A 22,041-nucleotide genomic window follows, 5' to 3' on the forward strand; every position below is an offset into this window, starting at 1 on the left:
AAATATGTTCAGCCAGGCACACAGGGGCAGTGTCTAGAGTATGAGAAATGTTCTGCCAGGTACACAAGGGCAGTGTCTAGAGTATGAGAAATCTTCTGCCAGGCACAGAGGGGCAGTGTCTAGAGTATGAGAAATGTTCTGCCAGGCACACAGGGGCAGTGTCAAGAGTATGAGAAATGTTCTGCCAGGCACACAAGGGCAGTGTCTAGAGTATGAGAAATCTTCTGCCAGACACATAGGGGTAGTGTCTTGAGTATGAGAAATGTTCTTCCAGGCACACGGGGGAATGTCTAGAGTATGAGAAATATTCTGCCAGGCACACAGGGGCAGTGTCTAGAGTATGAGAAATGTTCTGCCAGGCAAAGAATGGTTTCCTCTTGTAACAATCATTATAACAGCCATATTTCTGCCAATTATAAAACACCACAAAGGATTAGAAATGATAGAGTTGACAAGGAAGTTCAAAAACCTAGCTTTGATCAATGTAGGAAAAGTGGCAGACTCAAATGTCAGGATATAAATGTTCATTGGAATCAACTTGCTGTTAAATTCTATGTTGATCCACTTCCATTGTAAGATAATCTGAGAGCTGAGATTTTGAGCATCTCAGCCTCACAGCAGCCATCAAAATCTCTAGATCAAACAACATCTCTTGATGAGTTGAGAGATTTGTTTTAATATACCTTTATGGTACAGTGTATTTTCACAATCTGCTTTGCGTTAAGTAGATTGTGAAAGTGAGCTTTACACTATTAATGTAGCTGGCTTGAAATGAATTCTTTTCTTTAGAACGTTTTGGTCCTCCAACCAAGCCCCTAAGTACTTTAGCTTTCACAAAAGGTGATTGCTTGGTTAATTTTTGATGTGATGTGATTTGGATTTTTAACGTAGCTTTAACAATTTTTCAGTCATATTGCTATGATGTTTGCAATGTGGCAGTTTGTAGTGATGTTTAGCACTGGGGTATCATGCCGCCGACATATAGCATGATGTCCCACCCAGTCACATTATCCTGACACCAGGCTAACCAGTCCTGACACTAACCTCTTAATGCTGAGTGCCCAGCGAGGCAGCTGTTAGTACCATTTTTGTCAGTCTTTGGTATGACTCGGCTGGGGATTGAACCCACTACCTCCTGCATCAGAGGTGGATGCTCTAACCACTAGGACACTGGAGTGGTTGGGTCATTTTTGAGAAATCATAACCAATTTTTGTGACTTGGATGAGCTTCCTCATCCAAGTTGCTGAGTGAATTATTCTGCTTCTTTTGAGACCAGGTCTTACACTAATGGTTGAAGATTTGGTTGGTTTTCCCATAATGTAATATTAGTATTGTCACTTGTGCAACCCACCCACTGCTAAGCCATTCAAGGGGACAGAGAATCATGCTCATTTGTTTCTCCTGTCAGGGTTTTACAGGGTGATATACTCAAGTAAAGAAGAAACTTTATTCAATTGACCCTTTCCACCATCCTGAGAGACAATGTCCTCTCTAAGGTCTGAAGATCAACACCATGTTGCTTTAACCACAATGGTGACCTTGAAAGCTATGTAAATCAAAAAAACTGAAAGTCATTAATTTGGCATTGAAGCTTGGAATGATTTGGCCACCCTAAGCTTGGAATGACCAGCTGATTGTTCAGATTAGGCACTTCTGACCACCCATCTGACTCAAGCTGAGGCCAAAGTAGTGCACTGTGACCATTTGCTTCTCAACTAACTACAGAACTAGGATCCTCTACTCCAGTGACAAGGGATGCAGCTAAAAGCAAACAGGTCACCTCCACTCAGCCATCTCTCATGACATGCAGTGAGAAAGTTTATGGTAGGCTAAATCCTATTGAAATTTGGTTGTTTGTCTCACTATGGGATGCAAATTAAATCATTGATATCCATGGTTTTTCATCAAAGACTGTGATCATACAAGCCCATATTTCATTTCAGATCAAATATTAATTATTTCTGGAAAATAAAGAAGAAAGTTGTCACATACAATCAACCATCTTGTTATTAGATGCTGCATCGTAACATATACTTCACAAACTATAGTACAAGGGGGATGGTGGGTTTGACATCCCATTTATTCCACACACAAAAATATGAATGGCAACAACTTATTGGAAGAATAACTGTATTTAATGATACCATGGGTGATTCCTGAAAGTTGGATGGGAAAGAATTTTTTTCTTTATGGATGTAACAAAGGATACAAAAATTGAAAGTACCCAAATCATGAATATTCATTCACTAAAACTGCAGATTATGGAGGCAAAACAATTGTCATTTTAAATCTTTCATGCTGATGTATATTCATTTGGGGAGTCCTCTAATGTGTTTTAAAATCTTTGATGAAAAAGGAAAAATGGCATCCTGTTAATCTCCAACCAATCAATACAGCTTTGACATATTGATCTTAATGTTCAATAGCGATGAATTAGTTTTTTTTATGTCTCTGTTATCACACGATAGTAACAACAGTTAGATATTTTCAATGATATTGAGAATACTGTATGACAAAGATCACAGTGGTGTCTTAAATGTTTTTATGAACTAAACGAGTTTATTTTTACACAGTACATATGTGGTCCTATCTCCATTCAAATGGAAATAATTTGCCTCATATATGGTGTTTCAAAATTATTTAACATGGGCAACATGAAGTAAGTATAACATTTGTGGAATAAATGCAACACATGTCACATCAAAATTCTGTACCCTATTTCTATTTTATACTTCTTCTTCAGTTATAAATTACAAATTATTTATTTGCATCCCTCAGATGAATTATTTTGCTAAACGTTATACGTCTTTTGAAATGTGTGCAGGTTATATTCTCAAGTTGAATTCTTAATATGTATCTCCTTTGAATCTTTAAAAAGGGGAATAATTCTGCATAACCTAAACCTGTTATTTTTTATGGTCAAGTTACTTCCCTTACTTTGCAATGTGGTTAATAGGGTGCTACAGATATTACAAGAGTGACAGGTGTAAGGTGAAGTTGTTTGCATTTGCAACATACACAATGGAGAGAATGTTGGCATACCTCTATGTAACTTTGATGTACTTTAAAATTCCTATTGTACTTGTGTAATATGTACACGACTGAAGCACACAGCTAATCAAAATCACTTCACTCGTGCTAGAAAAATCAGCCTGAATTAGTCTAAAGAACACTGTCTTTAGCAATTATTAAAATAGGGAAATTAATTTTGCCAGACTAGACAATACCAGCTTCTGAAAGTGCAATGAATGGATTATGAAATATATAAAATGTCAAAAACAAGTTATCAGCTTTTGTTTTACAATTTACCTCTAAGTCCTGGAAGTAAAAAAACCATGTGGAGCTAGCATTTTTTTTCATAGGTGCACATCTGAAATAAGGCCAAGCTCTATACTCCATACCACATACTATAACCCAATCAATCATACAGCAAAATAACAAGAATAAAAGTTCTTAAGAACAATACTTAAGAAATACAAGGTCTTTTTTAAATAGTATAACCAGTGAATAAAACTGGGAAAATTCTTTTTCTTTAAAAATCTAACCCTATGCAATATGTGACTATATACTGCAAACCTAATAAAAATATGGCTGGCCAAGCTTTTGCACGTTACAGAAATACTGACTTGCTGTGTCATATGTTGCCCTGGTGACAGGTCTCACATGTGATTTCTAGGTCAAAATTTTGTCAATTTTTATCAAACAATATTTGCAATTGAAAAAAGAAGTAATAAAGAGAAGAAACAAAAGAACCCCCCCACAAAAAACCCCAAGATAAATCAGTATTAGAAAAACACAGTGTTCAGCAGTTTATGTCAATTCATTACTCTTCTTAGAATAATTAACATTTATGTAACCAGCCCATGTTTCTATGCATGTTGTGGTGTGTTTAGTTTGGAATTTCATGATATATTAAAATATTAATCAAGTTTTCAGACATTCATGCCATGTTTAAAGCTTTACCTACACTTTATATCTGTCTGGCAGTGGTACTTGGTGAGCTTTAAACAAGTGCCAGCACAGCTCTGACTTCTGTAGAAATTTCTCAGAACAAAGATGACACAACTCTCCCCAACACTCTTGGCCCTTGTGCCTCCTCTTGATATGGATCTGAAGTTTAATTACAAGTGAAATCATTAGGGAAGGGTTATCAGTATACAGGTATGTGACTGGGTCCAGTTATGGAAGGGTCATCAGTATACAGGTATGTGACTGGGTCCAGTTAGGAAAGGGTTATCAGTATACAGGTATGTGACTGGGTCCAGTTAGGAAAGGGTTATCAGTATACAGGTATGTGACTGGGTCCAGTTAGGAAAGGGTTATCAGTATACAGGTATGTGACTGGGTCCAGTTAGGAAAGGGTTATCAGAATACAAGTATGTGACTGGGTCCAGTTAAGGAAGGGTTATCAGTATACAGGTATGTGACTGGGTCCAGTTAGGAAAGGGTTATCAGAATACAGATATTTGACTGGGTCCATTTAGGGAAGGGTTATCAGTATACAGGTATGTGACTGGGTCCAGTTAGGAAAGGGTTATCATTATACAGGTATGTGACTGGGTCCAGTTAGGAAAGGGTTATCAGAATACAAGTATGTGACTGGGTCCAGTTAGGGAAGGATTATCAGTATACAGGTATGTGACTGGGTCCAGTTAGGGAAGGGTTATCAATATACAGATATGTGACTGAGCCCAGTTATGGAAGGATTATCAGTATACAGGTATGTGGGTCTAGTTAGGGAAGGGTTATCAATATACAGGTCTGTGACTGGGTCAAGTTAGGAAAGGATTATCAGAATACAGTTATGTGACTGGGTCCAGTTAGGGAAGGGTTATCAGTATACAAGTATGTGTGTGTGTGTGATTTGGATTTTTAATGTAGCTTTAACAATTTTTCAGCCAAGCAAGGCATCTGTTAGTACCATTTTTGTAAGTATTTGGTATGACTTGGCCAGGGATCGAACCCACGCCCTCCCGCATCCGAAGCAGACGCTCTAACCACTAGGCCAGCGGAGTGGTATACAGGTATGTGATTGGACCCAGTTAGGGATGGGTTATCAGTATACAGGTATGTGATTGAGCATACTGGACCCAGTGCAAATGGTTCATTGTCAACAAAACTATGGTAGAATAGCCAAAATCAATGACAGAACATTGATAGGTTATCATTTTCATTGGATGGGAATATTTCTCGACTATAAATAAATCTTACACATATTTGTGATTTGTGAACCTACCTCCCATCCCTTCCAAAATACAATTATTACTAATTTCTTTTGCAATAATCTCCCAATGGGCTGATTAATATTACGGACTAATTAGTAGAACCTATTTGCTTGAATCAATCACAAAAGGTTTTAACAAAAAGAATTTGCAACTCTGGGATCTTGATATTTTGAAAAGGCAATTAATTCTAGTAAAGGTATATACTGCACAAAACAAAAATGAGTCTATTCAAGGAATGTCTGTCTAAAAACAATTGTTGTTGTTGTTGTTGTGGGGTTTAACGCCATTTTTCAGCACACGATAGGCTATATATGGCGGCCAGTATTAATGGTGGAGGAAGAACCCGGGAAAACCCCAGAAAGAACCACCGACCCACGAGAAGCTACTGGCATGCTTTCTCACATACCTACATTGGCTGAATCTGAGACTCGAACCTCTAAAAACAATTGGTGAATGAGGAAATTTACATAATGGCAGTGAACTGGTACTGGCAGGGAGTACAGTCTTTCAGACATGAATCAATCCTTGAACAGTGGTCCCCCTCTTATAAGACCACTCCTTCTGCAACATGAATGAGGACATATAAGACGGGTAGAATTTCTAGATGGGAATCACACAGATGTGAATTATAATTATGTATCACATATGAATGGCCTATATCATTTTTAAAATGTTCAATATTTAATTTGAAAATCAAAATGCATGGTATGGAATCAATGTGATACAATTTATATCAAAGCTATTTAAAATAATAAATAATGATGCAAAAGCACCTTGTCAGTAAAATCTGGCTGTAACTAAACTCCTTTGTTGGCAGTTATTACACAAGATGCCCAGTGCTTACAAAAGTTATTACACAAGATGCCCAGTGCTTACAAAAGTTATTACACAAGATGCTGAGTGCTTACAAAAGTTATTACATAAGATGCTCAGTGCTTACAAAAGTTATTACACAAGATGCCCAGTGCTTACAAAAGTTATTACACAAGATATCCAGTGCTTACAAAAGTTATTACACAAGATGCTCAGTGCTTACAAAAGTTATTACACAAGATGATCATTGCTTACAAAAGTTATTGCACAAGATGATCATTGCTTACAAAAGTTATTACACAAGATGATCATTGCTTACAAAAATTATTACACAAGATGATGAGTGCTTACAAAAGTAAACTTGCCATGTGAGTGAATGGTTTTAGTCTGGGTGTGTGATTTTGAATTTATAACATAGCTTAACAATGTTAATCATATTGCTACAACGTCTGCAGTGTGGCAGTTTATTTTGATGTCTAGCACTGGGGCATCATGCACAGATATGAAGCATCTTGTCCCACCCAGTCACATTATCCTGACACCAGGCCGACCAGTCCTAACACTAACCTCTTAATGCTAAGTGCCAAGCGAGGCAGCTTCAGTTCCATTTTTTATAGCTCTTTGTTATGGTCAGCCAGGGTTCAAAGCTGTGACCTACCACGTCCCAGGTAGATGCCTAAACTACTTAGCGGTCAGTTGGTTTTAGGCTACTAATCTTTTAAGTACATTTCATTATCTATGAGAGAATGCACAAACGCTAACAAACTATTTTTGCTTGTACCAGACATCACGCTGACATAAACTGAACAATACTGTGCCACCTGGTCATTTGCTTTTGCCATCCTGATAATTATCGGGATAATAAAAGCCAGTAACAACAAAGGAACTCACAGTGTAATGATAATCACATTTCATCCCAACTGGTATGGATTAAAGTTATTAATTAGTTAGTTAACAATTATTAATGCAGAGTAGGGTTGGTCTTATAAGCAAGTATAGATGGTACGTGTCTGTATGGATTAAAGTTATTTTATTAGGATGCTCGTACATATATAAATTTGCTGAATTTAGAAATCAACAAATATTCATAAGATTTCTACCTATAAAGTCCATGTGGCCACTTGCAAGAAGTAAATTGACAGTTTTTACATTATTATGCTATTCATGTGTGTGTGTGTATGTATATGTGGCAGGGGGCATCTCAGAAGGATACTCCTGAACCCAAAGTCATTGATGACATGCGATTCTATCCTTAAAAAGCAGGTGGACACTAGTCAGTGTGGTCATTCAATAAGATGACCATGATACTAGTGTTATACATGCTTACTCATGACCGCTCCGGTGGCCTAGTGGTTAGAGCATCCGCCTCGGATGCGGGAGGTCGTGGGTTTGATCCCAGGCCAAGTCATACCAAAGACTTACAAAAATGGTAGTAACAGCTACCTCGCTTGGCGCTCAGCATTAAGAGGTTAGTGTTAGGACTGGTCGGCCTGGTGTCAGGATAATGTGACTGGGTGGGACATCGTGCCACATGTCTGCAGCATGATGCCTCAGTGCTGGACATCACTATAAGCTGCCACGCTGCAGACATCGTAGCTATATGACTGAAAAATTGTTAAAGCTACGTTAAAAATCCAAATCACACACACACATGCTTACTCATATGATTAAGCTGGTAGAGGTGAATGCATGCAGAAATTACAACTGTATATGCTTGCTTTTAAGTGAAGTCCAACTGCAAACAATTTGGATCCTGATCTGCTGTATCATAATGTGTCTGCAGATCAGGGTGTTCTATCGATTACTCCTAACAAAATGCACAGATCCACATCTGCTGGTGCATTATGAGATGGCAGATCAGGGTCTGTGCAGTTTGCACTTGGATTCGTCTTATAAGCAAGTACAGATGGTATCTCTTGCAACTTAACTCGAACAACCTTCCTCTTACTGGGCTAAATATTAATCCTAATATTAATCCTAATATACAGACCAGATGTCAATAAATTTCGCAAAAGATTCATTTAACACCCAGCCATCACTATACCACTGAAGCAATACAATTTTATTTAGGCAACTGTCATAGTAGGAATCAAGTCATGTCAGATATATCCACCCAAAACATAAGATAGTAGGAATCAAGTTATGTCAGATATATCCACCCAAAACATAAGATAGTAGGAATCAAGTCATGTCAGATATATCCACCCAAAACATAAGATAGTAGGAATCAAGTCATGTCAGATATATCCATTCAAAACATAAGATACCATTTCCTTTCAAGATTAAATGATCTGTTTATTGTGTTAACTGAATAACATTCTGCAATGAACAAGGTACAATAAATTCTGCAATGAACGAGGTACAATAAATTTCTGCAGGAGAAGTGGAGAGGTGTTATTCCACACATCTGGTATGTAATGGTGTTTATTGCCAAAACAGTTTTGTAAATATGAAACTAACCTTTTGTACTGGCCCCAAACAGTGATTTCAATATGGATCATTAAAAAGGTATACTGAGTATCAGGCTAGCTGTATTGACCAACCAGTAATGGTCAAATGGGCTGACTCAATAGACCAGAATTTTACAAATGATTGGCAAAATAGATGTTAAAGATGACAACAAAGCCAAATTTCAATAAGTAATACAGGCATTACACATGAGTCCAAAGGAAGAAAAAAAATGAGGAAGATATTTCATATGTTGGTTGTGACCAAGCCTCAAGTGGCAGAGTGGTCTAAAGCGCTCACTGTTCTGGATAACTGCCATCTCACCTCTGTGTGCAGGGGTTCGAGTCTCAGGCTGGGCTTACATGGGTACATGAGAAAGCTTGCTGGTAGCTTTTCATGGGATGGTGGTTCTTCCCGGGTTTTCCAGGGTTCTTCTTCCACCAGTTATACTGTCCACCATGTATAGCCTATCTTGTGATGAAAAATGGTGTTACAACCTACAACAACAACAACAACAAAGGCTTGGATCATAATCTTTCAATTTGGCCCTCAATTGGTGGAAAAAATAATTAGCTTGAACTGGAGACTAGGAGCCCAAGATAAAGGAAAGCAAAGCTATAGTAGCAGTAACTGTACTAACGCTATTCAGTCCGAGCAATCATGGGTGCTTGTTAACCCACCAGACAGAAAGGAGTTGCCATCAAGCTTGATCAAGGAACATTAGATCAGAGACTAACTCTTATGTATCTAGGTCCGACGATGAATCAGATACAGAAAATGAATATGAACTTTCAAATTTCAGTGAGTCTTGTTTGTGAAATTCATTCAACTTGTTATTCTCTGGAGGTGATGTTGAATTGGAAACTAAACTGATTTTCAGGATCATAGAATTTATGTAAGCTCAATAACAATGACCCCAATTTTAAGCCCTGCACTTTACCATTGATGAACTTGGGTAGGGTTAAAAAGAATTGCTGTCTTTCTTAATCTGTAAGCTAATAGTAACTTGACAGTTAACCAAACTGGGTGGAAATAAATCTAGAAAAAAATGCGACAAAAATACACCCAAAAACTTAATGCAACTCAAGGGTGGATATTTCAGTAAAAAGCAGGGACATAAAACTGTCAGAAAATAGTGAAAAAGAAATATAACAATGGTAATCATTAAATTTGGTTTGAATCCATGGCATCCTTCAAAAGTAACTGTGCTGAAATTATTATAATGCAATAGAAATGCAAAGTAAAATCAAACAAGGGCATTAACTCTGTTAAATTTTATGGGAAAACAGTGAAAATCTAGTTAACCTTGATAGACAACTATTGACAATTATTTAACATAGTCAGATTTCTTTGATTTTGAGCAAGAGAAAATTAAACCAAGCAGAAATTACTGCATATACAGTTTGCAATATGGATGAAATGTTGATTAGTAGGATTTGACTGACTTACGTCCAAGCCAGCTTGTTGGTTGAATGTTTCTGGGCAGTCAGGACACTGGTAAATCTTGGCATTGGTGTGAATATTGCGGTGTGTGGCCAGTACGTTGGGTAGCTTGAAACTCTTCCCACAGAATTCACAAGTATGCGGTCTTTCGTTGCCATGACGGCTCTTTTGATGGGTGAGAAGATTGTGTTTATTGGCAGCCACATAAATACAGCCCTGGAAAAGAGTAAATATCCATTTCTTTCTGCATTATTTTCGAAATGTGATGCCAAGGTGTCTTGGGTTCATCAATGTACAATATTGAACATCTATTTCACTCCACAGCATGTGAAATTACATTGAAATAAAAAGCAAGTTATTTAAATCAATACCTTATTACAAAATGGCTAGAACAAGAAGAAAAGAAAACAGAGAGGCCGAGTGAAAACGATAGACTTTCTGTGTATTTGCATTACATGTAGTTTAAAAAATTATACTATTTTAAAATTTAATTTCTACAATAAGTGTAACCTATTATGGATTAAAAATGTCTTCTCCATTATCAAACATATTCTTATTGTGAGAGAATAAAACACACTGACAAGTAATGTTTGGGAATTATAATAAGTTGTGTACACTTATTCATCAATGATCAATGGTTCCCAGCCTTCTGGTGAAAACCCCATGTTGATATGACCATCCATTCAAGGGATGTTGCAATTGTAAGATTTTCAAAATGATTGCTGTCATATCCATAAGATTGGCTCTATTTTCACTTGGGACAAACTAGACAGCGTAGTAAGTTTATAGTCAAAACCCAATGATGATAAGGCCATCCATTCAGAAGCAATAACGAGATTTTCATGATGGCCATATGGATATCCAAGTAGAATAACTTTCATTTCGGACAAAGTGGACAATGGGATGAGTGAGAATGTAAAATTTTAAGGCAATTCTCCAAGTAGTCTAGGAGGAGTAATGATAACAAACTCATGCTAATAGATGGACAGACAATGGACAACAGATGGACAGACAATGGAAAACAGATGGACAGACAATGGACCATACCACAAGCTCTTCTGGTCTATAACCAGTAAAGTTAAATAGAAAAAACATGTATACATGCATGCAGATAAACAAATAAATTAGATAACTAGACAGATGTATTAGATGGGCCATGGGCGGATCACAATTTGATATACCAATAGTATTGGAATATCAATTTACTTTATACCAACACTTTAAATGCCATGTTATTTTTAATGTATGTGGTATAAATGTATATATTGGTTCTTGACAAACTATTCTGACCTACTTCACATTCCCAGAATGCAGTATGATCTCTTCAGAAATAGCATGAAAAAAGTCATCACACACAGTTATGTCAAATTAAAGAAGGAATTTCTGTGAGTGATATAAAACTGAAACCAAAGCAATTTAGTTTTCATAATTTGATATGCTCTGATGTAAAGTGCCATTCATAAACATAAATATATATTTCCTTTTTAGTGAACCATATTATTTCACGAACTACCAATTTATGTGGTCTTATCAACATTCTGACATCCTTTCTTACCTGTAATTTTTAGTTTTTAACTTGTATGGAACAAACAGTTCTAAAAATGGACGATCTATTCCATTACATTTTTTCTTTTGCTTTAATTGCCAGAACTCTCTGGGCCTTTGACGATGAGAATCACAGGCCCATAGTCTCTACACATTAATAGTCTTTTAAGTACAGCTGAGGGTCCATGTAAGAAAAGAGGGAGTCTACCAGTGGGCATAAAGTCACTATATGCAAGCAAATCAATTACATTTTAAAGCCATAAACCTCCTTCCTTACATTTTCATATGAAAATTCTTTATTTCTGGTCAAGTAATTACATTTGTTTTACCATAACTTATATTGGGGAGCAACCACTGAATTCACTTTCAAAAACTGGTATTAGCCCAGGGCTAATTAAAGAGGATCAACAGAATGCACAGTCTGAGAAAACTGGATGTCCAAAAGGAATATTTAATGGGCTAGGAAGCTCTCAATTGCATTTATAATTCCTTGGTATGCAAGATAATTCGTGTTTTTATGGTCATTTGTATTTACTTGCTATTTTTCCCTACAAGATTCAAAATATAACAGCTACCAATCATTATTTATTAAATCAGCGATAATTTGTATTTATTTGCTATTTTTCCCTACAAGATTCAAAATATAACAGCTACCAATCATTATTTATTAAATCAGCGATAATTTGTATTTACTTGCTATTTTTCCCTACAAGATTCAAAATATAACAGCTACCCATCATTATTTATTAAATCAATGATAATTTGTATTTATTTGCTATTTTTCCCTACAAGATTCAAAATATAACAGCTACCAATCATTATTTATTAAATCAGCGATAATTTGTATTTACTTGCTATTTTTCCCTACAAGATTCAAAATATAACAGCTACCCATCATTATTTATTAAATCAATGATAATTTGTATTTACTTGCTATTTTTCCTCACAAGATTCAAAATATAACAGCTGCCCATCATTATTTATTAAATCAGCGATACAACAGTTATTCTTTTCCTCATTTCTCCAAAATTTAAAAAAAAAATGGCTATTGTTAACTTGGACATTTCTATTCATATACTGTATTTACTTGCGTAGAAGCCGAATCAAACTGCAAACAAGATAGAGCCTGATCTGCCACAGTATAATGTGATTGTAGACCAGGGTCTATCCTGTTTATTCTATGTGACAGCATACACTGGTCAACAGTGAAATCATTACTGACTTGAAAAGGCCCTAATCTGTAGTATTTTGGTGTGCCGAACACGAATATAACCGTGAAAAATTTGTATTGGCTCTCGTTTTGAAGATATTCATATACCTCATTTTCTATGTTTCACTGTGTAAATTTCTCCAGTAGGACTGCAGCAACATCCGGAATAATGATGTAACATTGCATAATACCATCATGCTCACATCATCCACAGTTGATTGCATCATTTTCTGATGCAATGCAATACTAATGCCATGCGGCTGCTGAAGTAAGCTGATGTCAGCAGTGTACTATACATGTGTAGGCCTATTATACTAATGCCAGGCGGCTGCTGAAGCTGACGTAAGCAGTGTACTATATAAAGCCCAATCAGATAGGTTCAGCATTTAAAATATTTTAGACGTTGTGCGAGACAGTTCAAGCTACTGTTACATAAAACTTATTATTTTATCCATTTACGTGCAATAAAGAACAGTAATGCCTCGAAAGTGTGTTAATACCGCGGACAATTTTTGCTATATTTGTGGGGAAGTGACATTTGCCAACCAGAAGAAAAGTATCAATTCTCAAGTGAAGAAGGCATATCATCTTTACTTCTGATGCAAGGTTGGTGACCAAGACAAGCCTTGGGCTCCGCATATATGCTGTGCTACATGTACAACACAGCTTTCACAGTGGTTGAATTGCAAAAGGTCATCAATGCCGTTTGCAGTCCCAATGGTGTGGAGGGAGCCAAGCAACCACCTAAATGACTGTTACTTCTGCTTGGTTCCTCCTCTTTCCGGCGGAATAACGAAGCGAAAGAAGTCGAGAATAGTCTACCCAAACATTCCGTCTGCATTGAGACCAGTTCCACATGGTGAGGGACTTCCTATTCCAGAACCTCCAGCAGAATATTCTCTTGATTCATCTGACGAAGACAAAGGTGAGTCGACCTGTTCTTCTCCTGGTCCATCAGCATGCAGTGATCCAGATTTTCACTGCGGTGCATCATCAACCCCACACAGAATAACACAGGAAGAAATAAATGACCTGATTCGTGATTTGGACTTATCAAAGAACAAGGCAGAATTGCTAGGATCAAGACTCCAACAATGGAATCTTCTAGAAGATGTCACAATTACTGCATATCGAAAGCGCCACCAGCAATTGGAGCCTTTCTTCAGAAAGGAAAGTAATCTGATATTCTGTTCCGATATTGAGGGCCTCATGAATGCTTTAAAAATCACTCATGACCCACAAGAATGGAGACTATTTGTGGACTCTTCGAAACTGAGTCTCAAGGCTGTGCTTTTGCACAATGGAAACATTCTTCCATCTATTCCAGTAGCGTATGCTGTCCACATGAAAGAGACATACGATAACTTAAGGCAGCTACTGAATTCCATTGAGTATAACAAGTACAGCTGGCACCTCTGTGGTGATTTGAAGGTAGTTGCCCTTTTAATGGGACTGCAGCAAGGATATACAAAATACATGTGTTTCTTATGCGAGTGGGATAGCCGAGCAAGGGAAATGCGCTACATGAGGAAGGAATGGACTCACAGGCAGAATGTAGCCATTGGAGAGAAGAATATCCAACACCCAGCTCTGGTTGAGGCTCAGAAAATCTTGCTACCACCCCTTCACATCAAACTAGGTTTGATGAAGAACTTCGTGAAAGCCATTGACCGGACTTTGCCAGCATTCCGATACCTGCATGAAAAATTCCCTCGACTCAGCGAAGCAAAGATTAAAGAGGGAGTTTTTGTGGGTCCTCAGATTCGAGAGCTTTTCAAAGATGACCGGTTCAACAACTTGCTGGAAGGTGACGCGAAACAAGCATGGAATGCTTTTCGCCTAGTTTCTACAAACTTCCTCGGAAATGTTAGGGCAGAAAACTATAAGGAACTAGTAGAAGACATGTTGATGAAGTATAAGAAACTTGGCTGCAATATGTCTCTAAAGATTCACTTCCTTCATTCCCATTTGGATTTCTTTCCTAGCAACTGTGGTATTGTTAGTGATGAACACGGCGAACGTTTTCATCAAGATATCGCAACAATGGAACAAAGATACCAGAGAAAATGGTCCACTACAATGCTGGCTGACTACTGCTGGACACTCCTCAGAGATGCTCCCGAACAGCTGTACAAGAGACAGGCGAAGAAATATAAGATGTAGTCAATGACTTGATTTTTTATAGGTAGGCTATTACAGTTGACCTTTTACTATTGGAATGCATTTCGTTATGTAAACATTAATTTCTTGCAGATTACAAAAAAACTAGAGCCAATTTTGCAATTTGACTGTCATATTCGTGTTCAGCACATAAAAATTGATAAGAATTGACTAATTTTATTTCAGTAACATGACTTTTGTAAAAATTTGTTGTCCAGTGATATCTGGGTCTGTCTAGTTTGCAGTTGGACTCGTCTTATGAGAAAGTAGATATGGTATATTGATGATCACGATAACTGTGGTGATTTCCAAGCTGGTTCATTGGTACAGTTTGAAAAGGAAGGAGTGTCTTTTACATCCATACTGCAGCAACAAAACATTAAGAAGTACAATACGTTATATGTAATTACATGTATCCACATATTTGTTTCCTAATCAAGTTAAAGTAACCCTGAATTCTTGTCTATCACCTCAAAAGGCTCTCTTCCTTCATCTGAATAAGGAATCAATTTCACTACAGTACCAGATTTATTCCTAAGTGATTCCCCCCCCCGATGTTGCCATTTATTACACTTAACTGTGCATCATCTTAACAGCGTCCTACAAACAAAAACAAGATATGTTGCTTTTCAAAGTGGTTTTGAACACAGCGTGGAAACATTTAACAATGTGTTAATATACCAAAGAAAATCATAGATTACATAAGACTGAAATGACATTCTCTGCACAATTCAGGCACGTAATTAATAACAGTGCCTAAAACTGCAATTTACATGTTTTTCATTTTAATTAATGCAACTGACATATGTTTAACCTAAATTAATGCAATTTACACATTTTTCATCTCAAAGCAATTTACATGCTTTTCATCCCAATTAATGAAATTGACATGTTTTTCATCTCAATGCAAAAGACCTGTTTTTCATCTTCATGCATTGACATGTTTTTCATCTTCATGCAACTGTCATGTGTTTCATCTTAATTAATGAAATAACATACCTCTACATCACAGGCAAACATTGTGTATCGTTTGGTATCATATGGTATCCCATGCTTGCTGAACTCATGGAATGCAAGTCTCTTGGCTGTGGACAAAATTTTTTCACAGGCTTGGCATGAAAAACTCAATTGTTTTTTTGTTTTTGGAGTTCCTTCCTTTTTTTCCTGTCGATCATCAAAGTGTGGTAAACCAGAACTTTCAGTATCACTATCGAGAGCTTCTAGTTCATCCTTTGTTATTTTGTCCAGTTTTGAATCTTTAACATCAGATGTATCTTTAGCAGTACTGTCGCTGTTCAATCTCACTGATGTTGTATACTTTTTGGAGTTCTCAATATTTGCTTCCATGCTATTTTCTAATTTATATGTGTTTTCCACCTCCTTAAAAATCTCTTTCTGTTCATGATGATTAGAATGACGTTTAATTTTATCTTTATCTCTTTTTTTAACAACCATATTTTTCTTCTCAAGTTTGACTTTAGCCTTTTGTTTATCTGATTTAAAAGTTGTCATGGATTTATTTACTTGTTCCAATTCTTTACTTTTCGTTCTCTTTCTGCTTCGTGTTGTCACCCCTGAATTTGTGGATGCTGATTGTTTCAAAGTCTTTTGACATGTAATTGAGGAACTTTTCCTTAATTTCTTCGAGGAACTTGTCCTTGCTTCCCATGAAGAGGTTAGATCTTCAGTGTCACTACTATCTACAGAAGTATCCATATCACGTTTGTTATCATTGGACACTCTTGTATCTGCTTGCAATTCAGATAAACGAAAAGTATCTGGACATTCTTTTTCGCTTTGATCCTCACTTTTAAATGTTCTGATGAAATTACTGCACAATTCTACAGCTTCATTTAATTGCAAATCATAGCAAAATTGTAACAAATTATGAACATTTTGGTTAGTAACATGAAGTTTTCCTGAGTAGACAAAATCGACTACAGCCTGCAACACATCAGGTGTAACACCAACAAAGTTGATAAAACCTTTACCTACAGACATCATGATTTCTAGTTTGTGTTTCAAAACTGGACTTGCAACCATTAAGACTATACGGTGTGCAGGTATTGTCGAGCCCAAGGCTGTGACATAGACATCACAAAGTCGTCCTCCCTTTTGCAGTTCATACAAAGCTTCAAGCATTCTAAATGAATGATTCGGTGAAATGAAGTCTTGCTCCACATCCATCCTATTGATGCTCTGCAACAAATATATTTTTACAGTTTACATAAAAGAAGGAAAAAAGCAGCGATAAAATTTGTAAAAGGCTTATGCAATAAAAATTACAGATACAGTGGAACCAAGTTAATCCGAATATCTTCATTCCCAGTGAAAGTGTCCAGATTAACGAGTTTTCCACATAAATGAATCATGCACATTTCTTTTTACAATGTCATCATGTTGTATACGTGTACACGTACTTGCTGGCTGTACATGTGTATTTAATGATGGTTTAAAGGAATGAATACACCAACTAACTTGTGTTTATTTCACTTTATTATAACTTGTACATAAAACTAAGTTTAAACAATTACTGGCAAATCTTTTCTATGCTGGCTGGTATCTCTAATCATCTAACCTTGCTTGATGGTGTCCCTATAATACATGTAATGTTAAAATTACTACGAATACAGACTGATATATTGCAGTTAAATGCATTATAGTAAACTAATAAAATTCAGTCATTTTTATGTCATATTTTGCAGCTCTCATAGTTGCAAATGAGTCCAAAATTGACATCGGTTATTTTTCTGAAATGAAGCATATACTGTCCAAAGCTTAAATCAATCAACTTTTATTGTACAGAAAAACTGTGATTGTTCCTTGGAATTGGTAAACAACAAAGAGATTTAACAAACATAATTTATTAACCATATATTTTGTCCGAGTGTGGCTGATTTGATCCCAGTGTGCTTATTTAATTATCAACACACCTGTCGGCAAGCAGCAGCAGATATTGTTCATACAATCAATATGGTCACCCTACTTTATGTTTTTCCACACATGTTTACATGATCAATTTATAACTGTAACACACCACTAGAATTTGACAATCAGAGAGTGATAAACTTACACATCTAAAAATCTGTATGGATGAATTTGTTATCTGGACCAATGTATAAAATTCTTAACATTTTCTTATTCTTGGACAGATCATTTCTGGATTATCATGACAAATTTTATAGTAATTTTACACTTGGGTCCCAGAGGTTGATTTCCAGATCTGGAATACAGAATTCTGGAGTAACAGAGCAAATTAACATCTAGGAATTCTGTTCCCACTGAAATAGGTCCAGACAGAGTTGTTTCTGGATAAACTGAGTCTGGATTAACAAGGCTCCTTTCCACATATCTCTCCTGCTAAATGATATATATGGCATGTATCAAGAGAGAGACAGAGAGAGAGAGATTGGGGGTGGGGTGGGGGAGGTAAACCAGCAATGAACTGACAATGGAAAATGAAACTGCTAATATTTTAGTTTACACTGTCCATCTCTTTTTAACATACTCCTACCCTCCTCTGTAACCTACTTCTCTCCCTTTCCTCTTTCTTTGTTTTTTTTTTATTCGAAGTACAAGCCTGTTAGCTCTTTCACATACTGTCCAAGGCTGTTAGAACTTTCAAATACTATCCAAGTACAAGGCTGTTAGAACTTTCACATACTGTCCAAGTACAAGCTTGTTAGCTTTTTCACATACTGTCCAAGAACAAGGCTGTTAGAGCTTTCCCATAATGTCCAAGTACAAGGCTGTTAGAGCTTTCCCATACTGTCCAAGTACAAGGCTGTTAGAGCTTTCCCATACTGTCCAAGTACAAGGCTGTTAGAGCTTTCCCATACTGTCCAAGTACATGGCTGCTAGCTCTTTTACATATTGTCCAAGTACAAGGCTGTTAGAGCTTTCACATACTGTCCAAGTACAAGGCTATCAGAACTTTCATATACTGTCCAAGTACAAGGCTGTTAGAACTTTCACATATTGTCCAAGTACAAGGCTGTTAGATATTTCACATAGTGTCCAAGTACAAGGCTGTTAGCTCTTTCACATATTGTCCAAGTACAAGGCTGTTAGATCTTTCACATATTGTCCAAGTACAAGGCTGTTAGAGCTTTCACATACTGTCCAAGTACAAGGCTGTTAGAGCTTTCACATACTGACCAAGTACAAGGTGTTAGATCTTTCACATACTGTCCAAGTACAAGGCTGTTAATGTTAAGATATTTCACATATTGTCCAAGTACAAGGCTGTTAGATCTTTCACATATTTTACCGTGCAAACATTAGTTTATTAAGATAAATACAAACAATATAATTCAGTTGATATCAAATGCCCCTCGCTATGGTAATAATGAGTCACTACATATTCAGTTGATATCAAATGCCCCTTGCTATGGTAATAATGAGTCACTAAATATTCAGTTGATATCAAATGCCCCTTGCTATGGTAATAATGAGTCACTACATAGTCAGTTGAATGCCAAGTATCCTTACAAAAAGCACAGTTGAGGAACAATGTATGTATCTGCACACATTAAGAAGTTTCCTGACTTTTAAAGGATTCTAAAGCTGTTTTTATATTGTCAGGTTATATAAGCTTCATTCGTATCTAAACTTATTATTCTACAATATTTTGATACATAAAAGGATACTTCATATGCTACATACTGACAGAGGAACTCTGCAGAACACAAATAACAGTATTAATAATAATAAATAACCATTTTCACTGGATATATTGCACAGAAGTATATTTGCATTTTTTCATCAATACAAAATATTAAGGTTGCTGTTGTATGATTCTTTCAAATACTGTAGTAAGCAAACTACTGAGACGCCATGCAGTGAGAAGTACAGAAAAACCAGGTATCTGTTAGTGAAGCAGCCAAAAAGTATAACAATGTTTAGTTACCTACAGCAAGTTTTCAGGTCAAGCAGATTTTGACAACAGTAAACATCCAGCACCTATGTTCAACAGATACAAGGAGAAAGCGAAGACAGGTAGATAGCAGAAATGGCATGATTGGGATTAAAACCAAATGAATTTTTAAATACTGTGCAATACACTGAAAAATAAAAACAAGAAAGATTCATCTGAAGTTGGAAGTTCAGGACATGACTGGTATTAGTTTGATCAAAAAATTAGTTAAAAATTATGCACGAGTAATTACCATAACCCAAGGACCATATGTACTTGCTTATAAGTCTGACTGCAAACTATGCAGACCCTGGTCTGTCTGCACATATTGCACCTGCAGATCAGGGTCTATGTTGACTGTTCTACTGAAGCCTACACTGATTGCCTGTACAATCATGGCAGCTCTGGATCTGTCCAGTTAAGTGAGCATATATGGTAGACATAATGGGACAATTGGTGTAGTAACCTTCACTCTGGGGGTGGAGGAGGGGCACCTTATGTTCAGTCGAGGCTCATAATTCATATCAAGCAACTTTTATTAATGGTACTGGGTCTCTGACTCAAGGTGGGGAGGGGGCAGAATTTCTTGCTATACCACTGAATGGGTCAGCATTTGAAATTTTAATATTGGTTTGATTTTTACACACTGCACAAATGTTTCACCATGTCAACAATGTATGACTGCCAGGTTTACACATTCATTCAAATTTTAATAAAGAATTATCAAATATATTGTATAGTTGACTCTCCTTCAGCAATGCAGATGCAAACAGATAAGTTTCTGAATTCATCAAGATCTTTGTGCATGTTTTGACAGCAGCACAAAATGGTTTCAGATCCGTGCATAGATTAACTCTAATGATACCTGCATCAAATAAAAAAAAAAACACTGACCTACTTTTTTGGGAGGGGACATGTTGTAGATGGGGTTTTGGGGTGGGTGGGTAAAAAATTTCACATTTCCAAACAACTTGTAAAAATATTCTTCCTATTTGTAGAAAAACATGACTAATTATAACCATTAGATGAAAAAACAAAAACATTATCTTGATCTGTCTAGTAATAAATTTTCAGAATATAAAGAATAAATGATTTATATAATATAATCTCCAGCATGTCGATCAACAAGAACTAAAACAATACAATGAAAATTATCTTGATGAGATTCTACATCCAAAGTGAACACGTATAAATGAAGTATTCCGGAAAGAACGAAAGGAGATGGGGAATATAGGTGAAGTTAACATCTTGGTCAAAACAGATTATGTGAAAAATGCTTAGACACTGATTCTCTGCGATAAAACTGGCACACTCAAATAAAGACCAGATACCGATAGAATGATACTAGTATTCCCCTGGGGAATATACATGGCCCAGCTCTGTTCACAAATTACAAAATTTATACATATGACACTGCCTATAATGTACATGTAACTGCCTGCCTCTTCCATATAGATGAATGTGAATTACAATTCCTAAATCGTCAAAACCTCATGAGGAAATATTAGGCGAACAATTTAAATATTTACAACCGGGATGATGCGTAAATGAAATGCAGTTTCATGTGCAAGTGTAACATCCGTTCACTTCTAAGTTATCACACTTACGCTCAGTTCATCAATATTTTGGAACGAAAATGCCTTATAATGACGATATTTTTAGTGCAAAACAAAATAAGCCTTTTCAGATTTGCTTAAGTTTGACGCAATATTATTGTATAATTTATACACCAAGTTGAGGTGGAGGACATGTTTTTCCAAGGGACACAAATCTTCCATGAAACGGTGTTCATTTAAAATTTGACATTCTTATTAGAGATCTAATTTTTCTATAATAAGACACTTGCACGTTTCTTCGTAATGATTCTGGCCAGTCCTTTATTTCCAAGTTTTGATTATATCACGATAACAAGCACATAAATAATGCAATTATCTTTGAAACATCTATACCATGTATTTCTTCCTTCTGGATTTGTATTTCCATGTATTTTATTTGGATGAAGCCTCCTCTGTCCACTTAAGTTTAGAATATGTGTTTGCTTTTTGTTTTTACTTTGTTATACAATTTAAGTTGCTAGATTATGCACAAGGGAATTGGCATCAAGGTATCCGGCATCAAGAGTATCCAGCAGTATCCGACATCAAGAGTATTCGCATCAAGTTATCCGGCATCAAGGATATCTGGCATCCGCGCATCAAGGCCATCCGGCATCAAGGGTATCCGGTATGAAGGTCTCAAAACATTAGATAAGCCCTTCCCCGTACAGTCGAACAAATTAATC

At 36.5% G+C, this 22,041-nt stretch overlaps 1 protein-coding gene across 1 annotated transcript in view; it reads right to left on the bottom strand.

Annotated features, from left to right (window-relative positions):
• Nucleotides 1-21,511, bottom strand: part of LOC149775117 (uncharacterized) — a 43,979-nt gene extending 22,468 nt beyond the window's left edge. The window contains exons 1-4 of the mRNA XM_089944294.1: nucleotides 21,368-21,511; nucleotides 15,845-17,044; nucleotides 9,937-10,146; nucleotides 3,969-4,111 (exon numbers count right to left, since the gene is read on the bottom strand). Coding sequence (XP_089800420.1) covers nucleotides 3,969-4,111; nucleotides 9,937-10,146; nucleotides 15,845-17,032 — 1,541 coding nt within the window. The 5' untranslated portion in view covers nucleotides 17,033-17,044; nucleotides 21,368-21,511. The remainder of the gene's footprint in view (nucleotides 1-3,968; nucleotides 4,112-9,936; nucleotides 10,147-15,844; nucleotides 17,045-21,367) is intronic.
• Between the last annotated feature and the right edge of the window lie 530 nt (nucleotides 21,512-22,041).

The sequence above is a fragment of the Sinohyriopsis cumingii genome, chromosome 19 (assembly GCF_028554795.1).
Source record: "Sinohyriopsis cumingii isolate HCF-2022 chromosome 19, ASM2855479v2, whole genome shotgun sequence".
Classification (NCBI taxonomy): Eukaryota; Metazoa; Mollusca; class Bivalvia; order Unionida; family Unionidae; genus Sinohyriopsis; species Sinohyriopsis cumingii.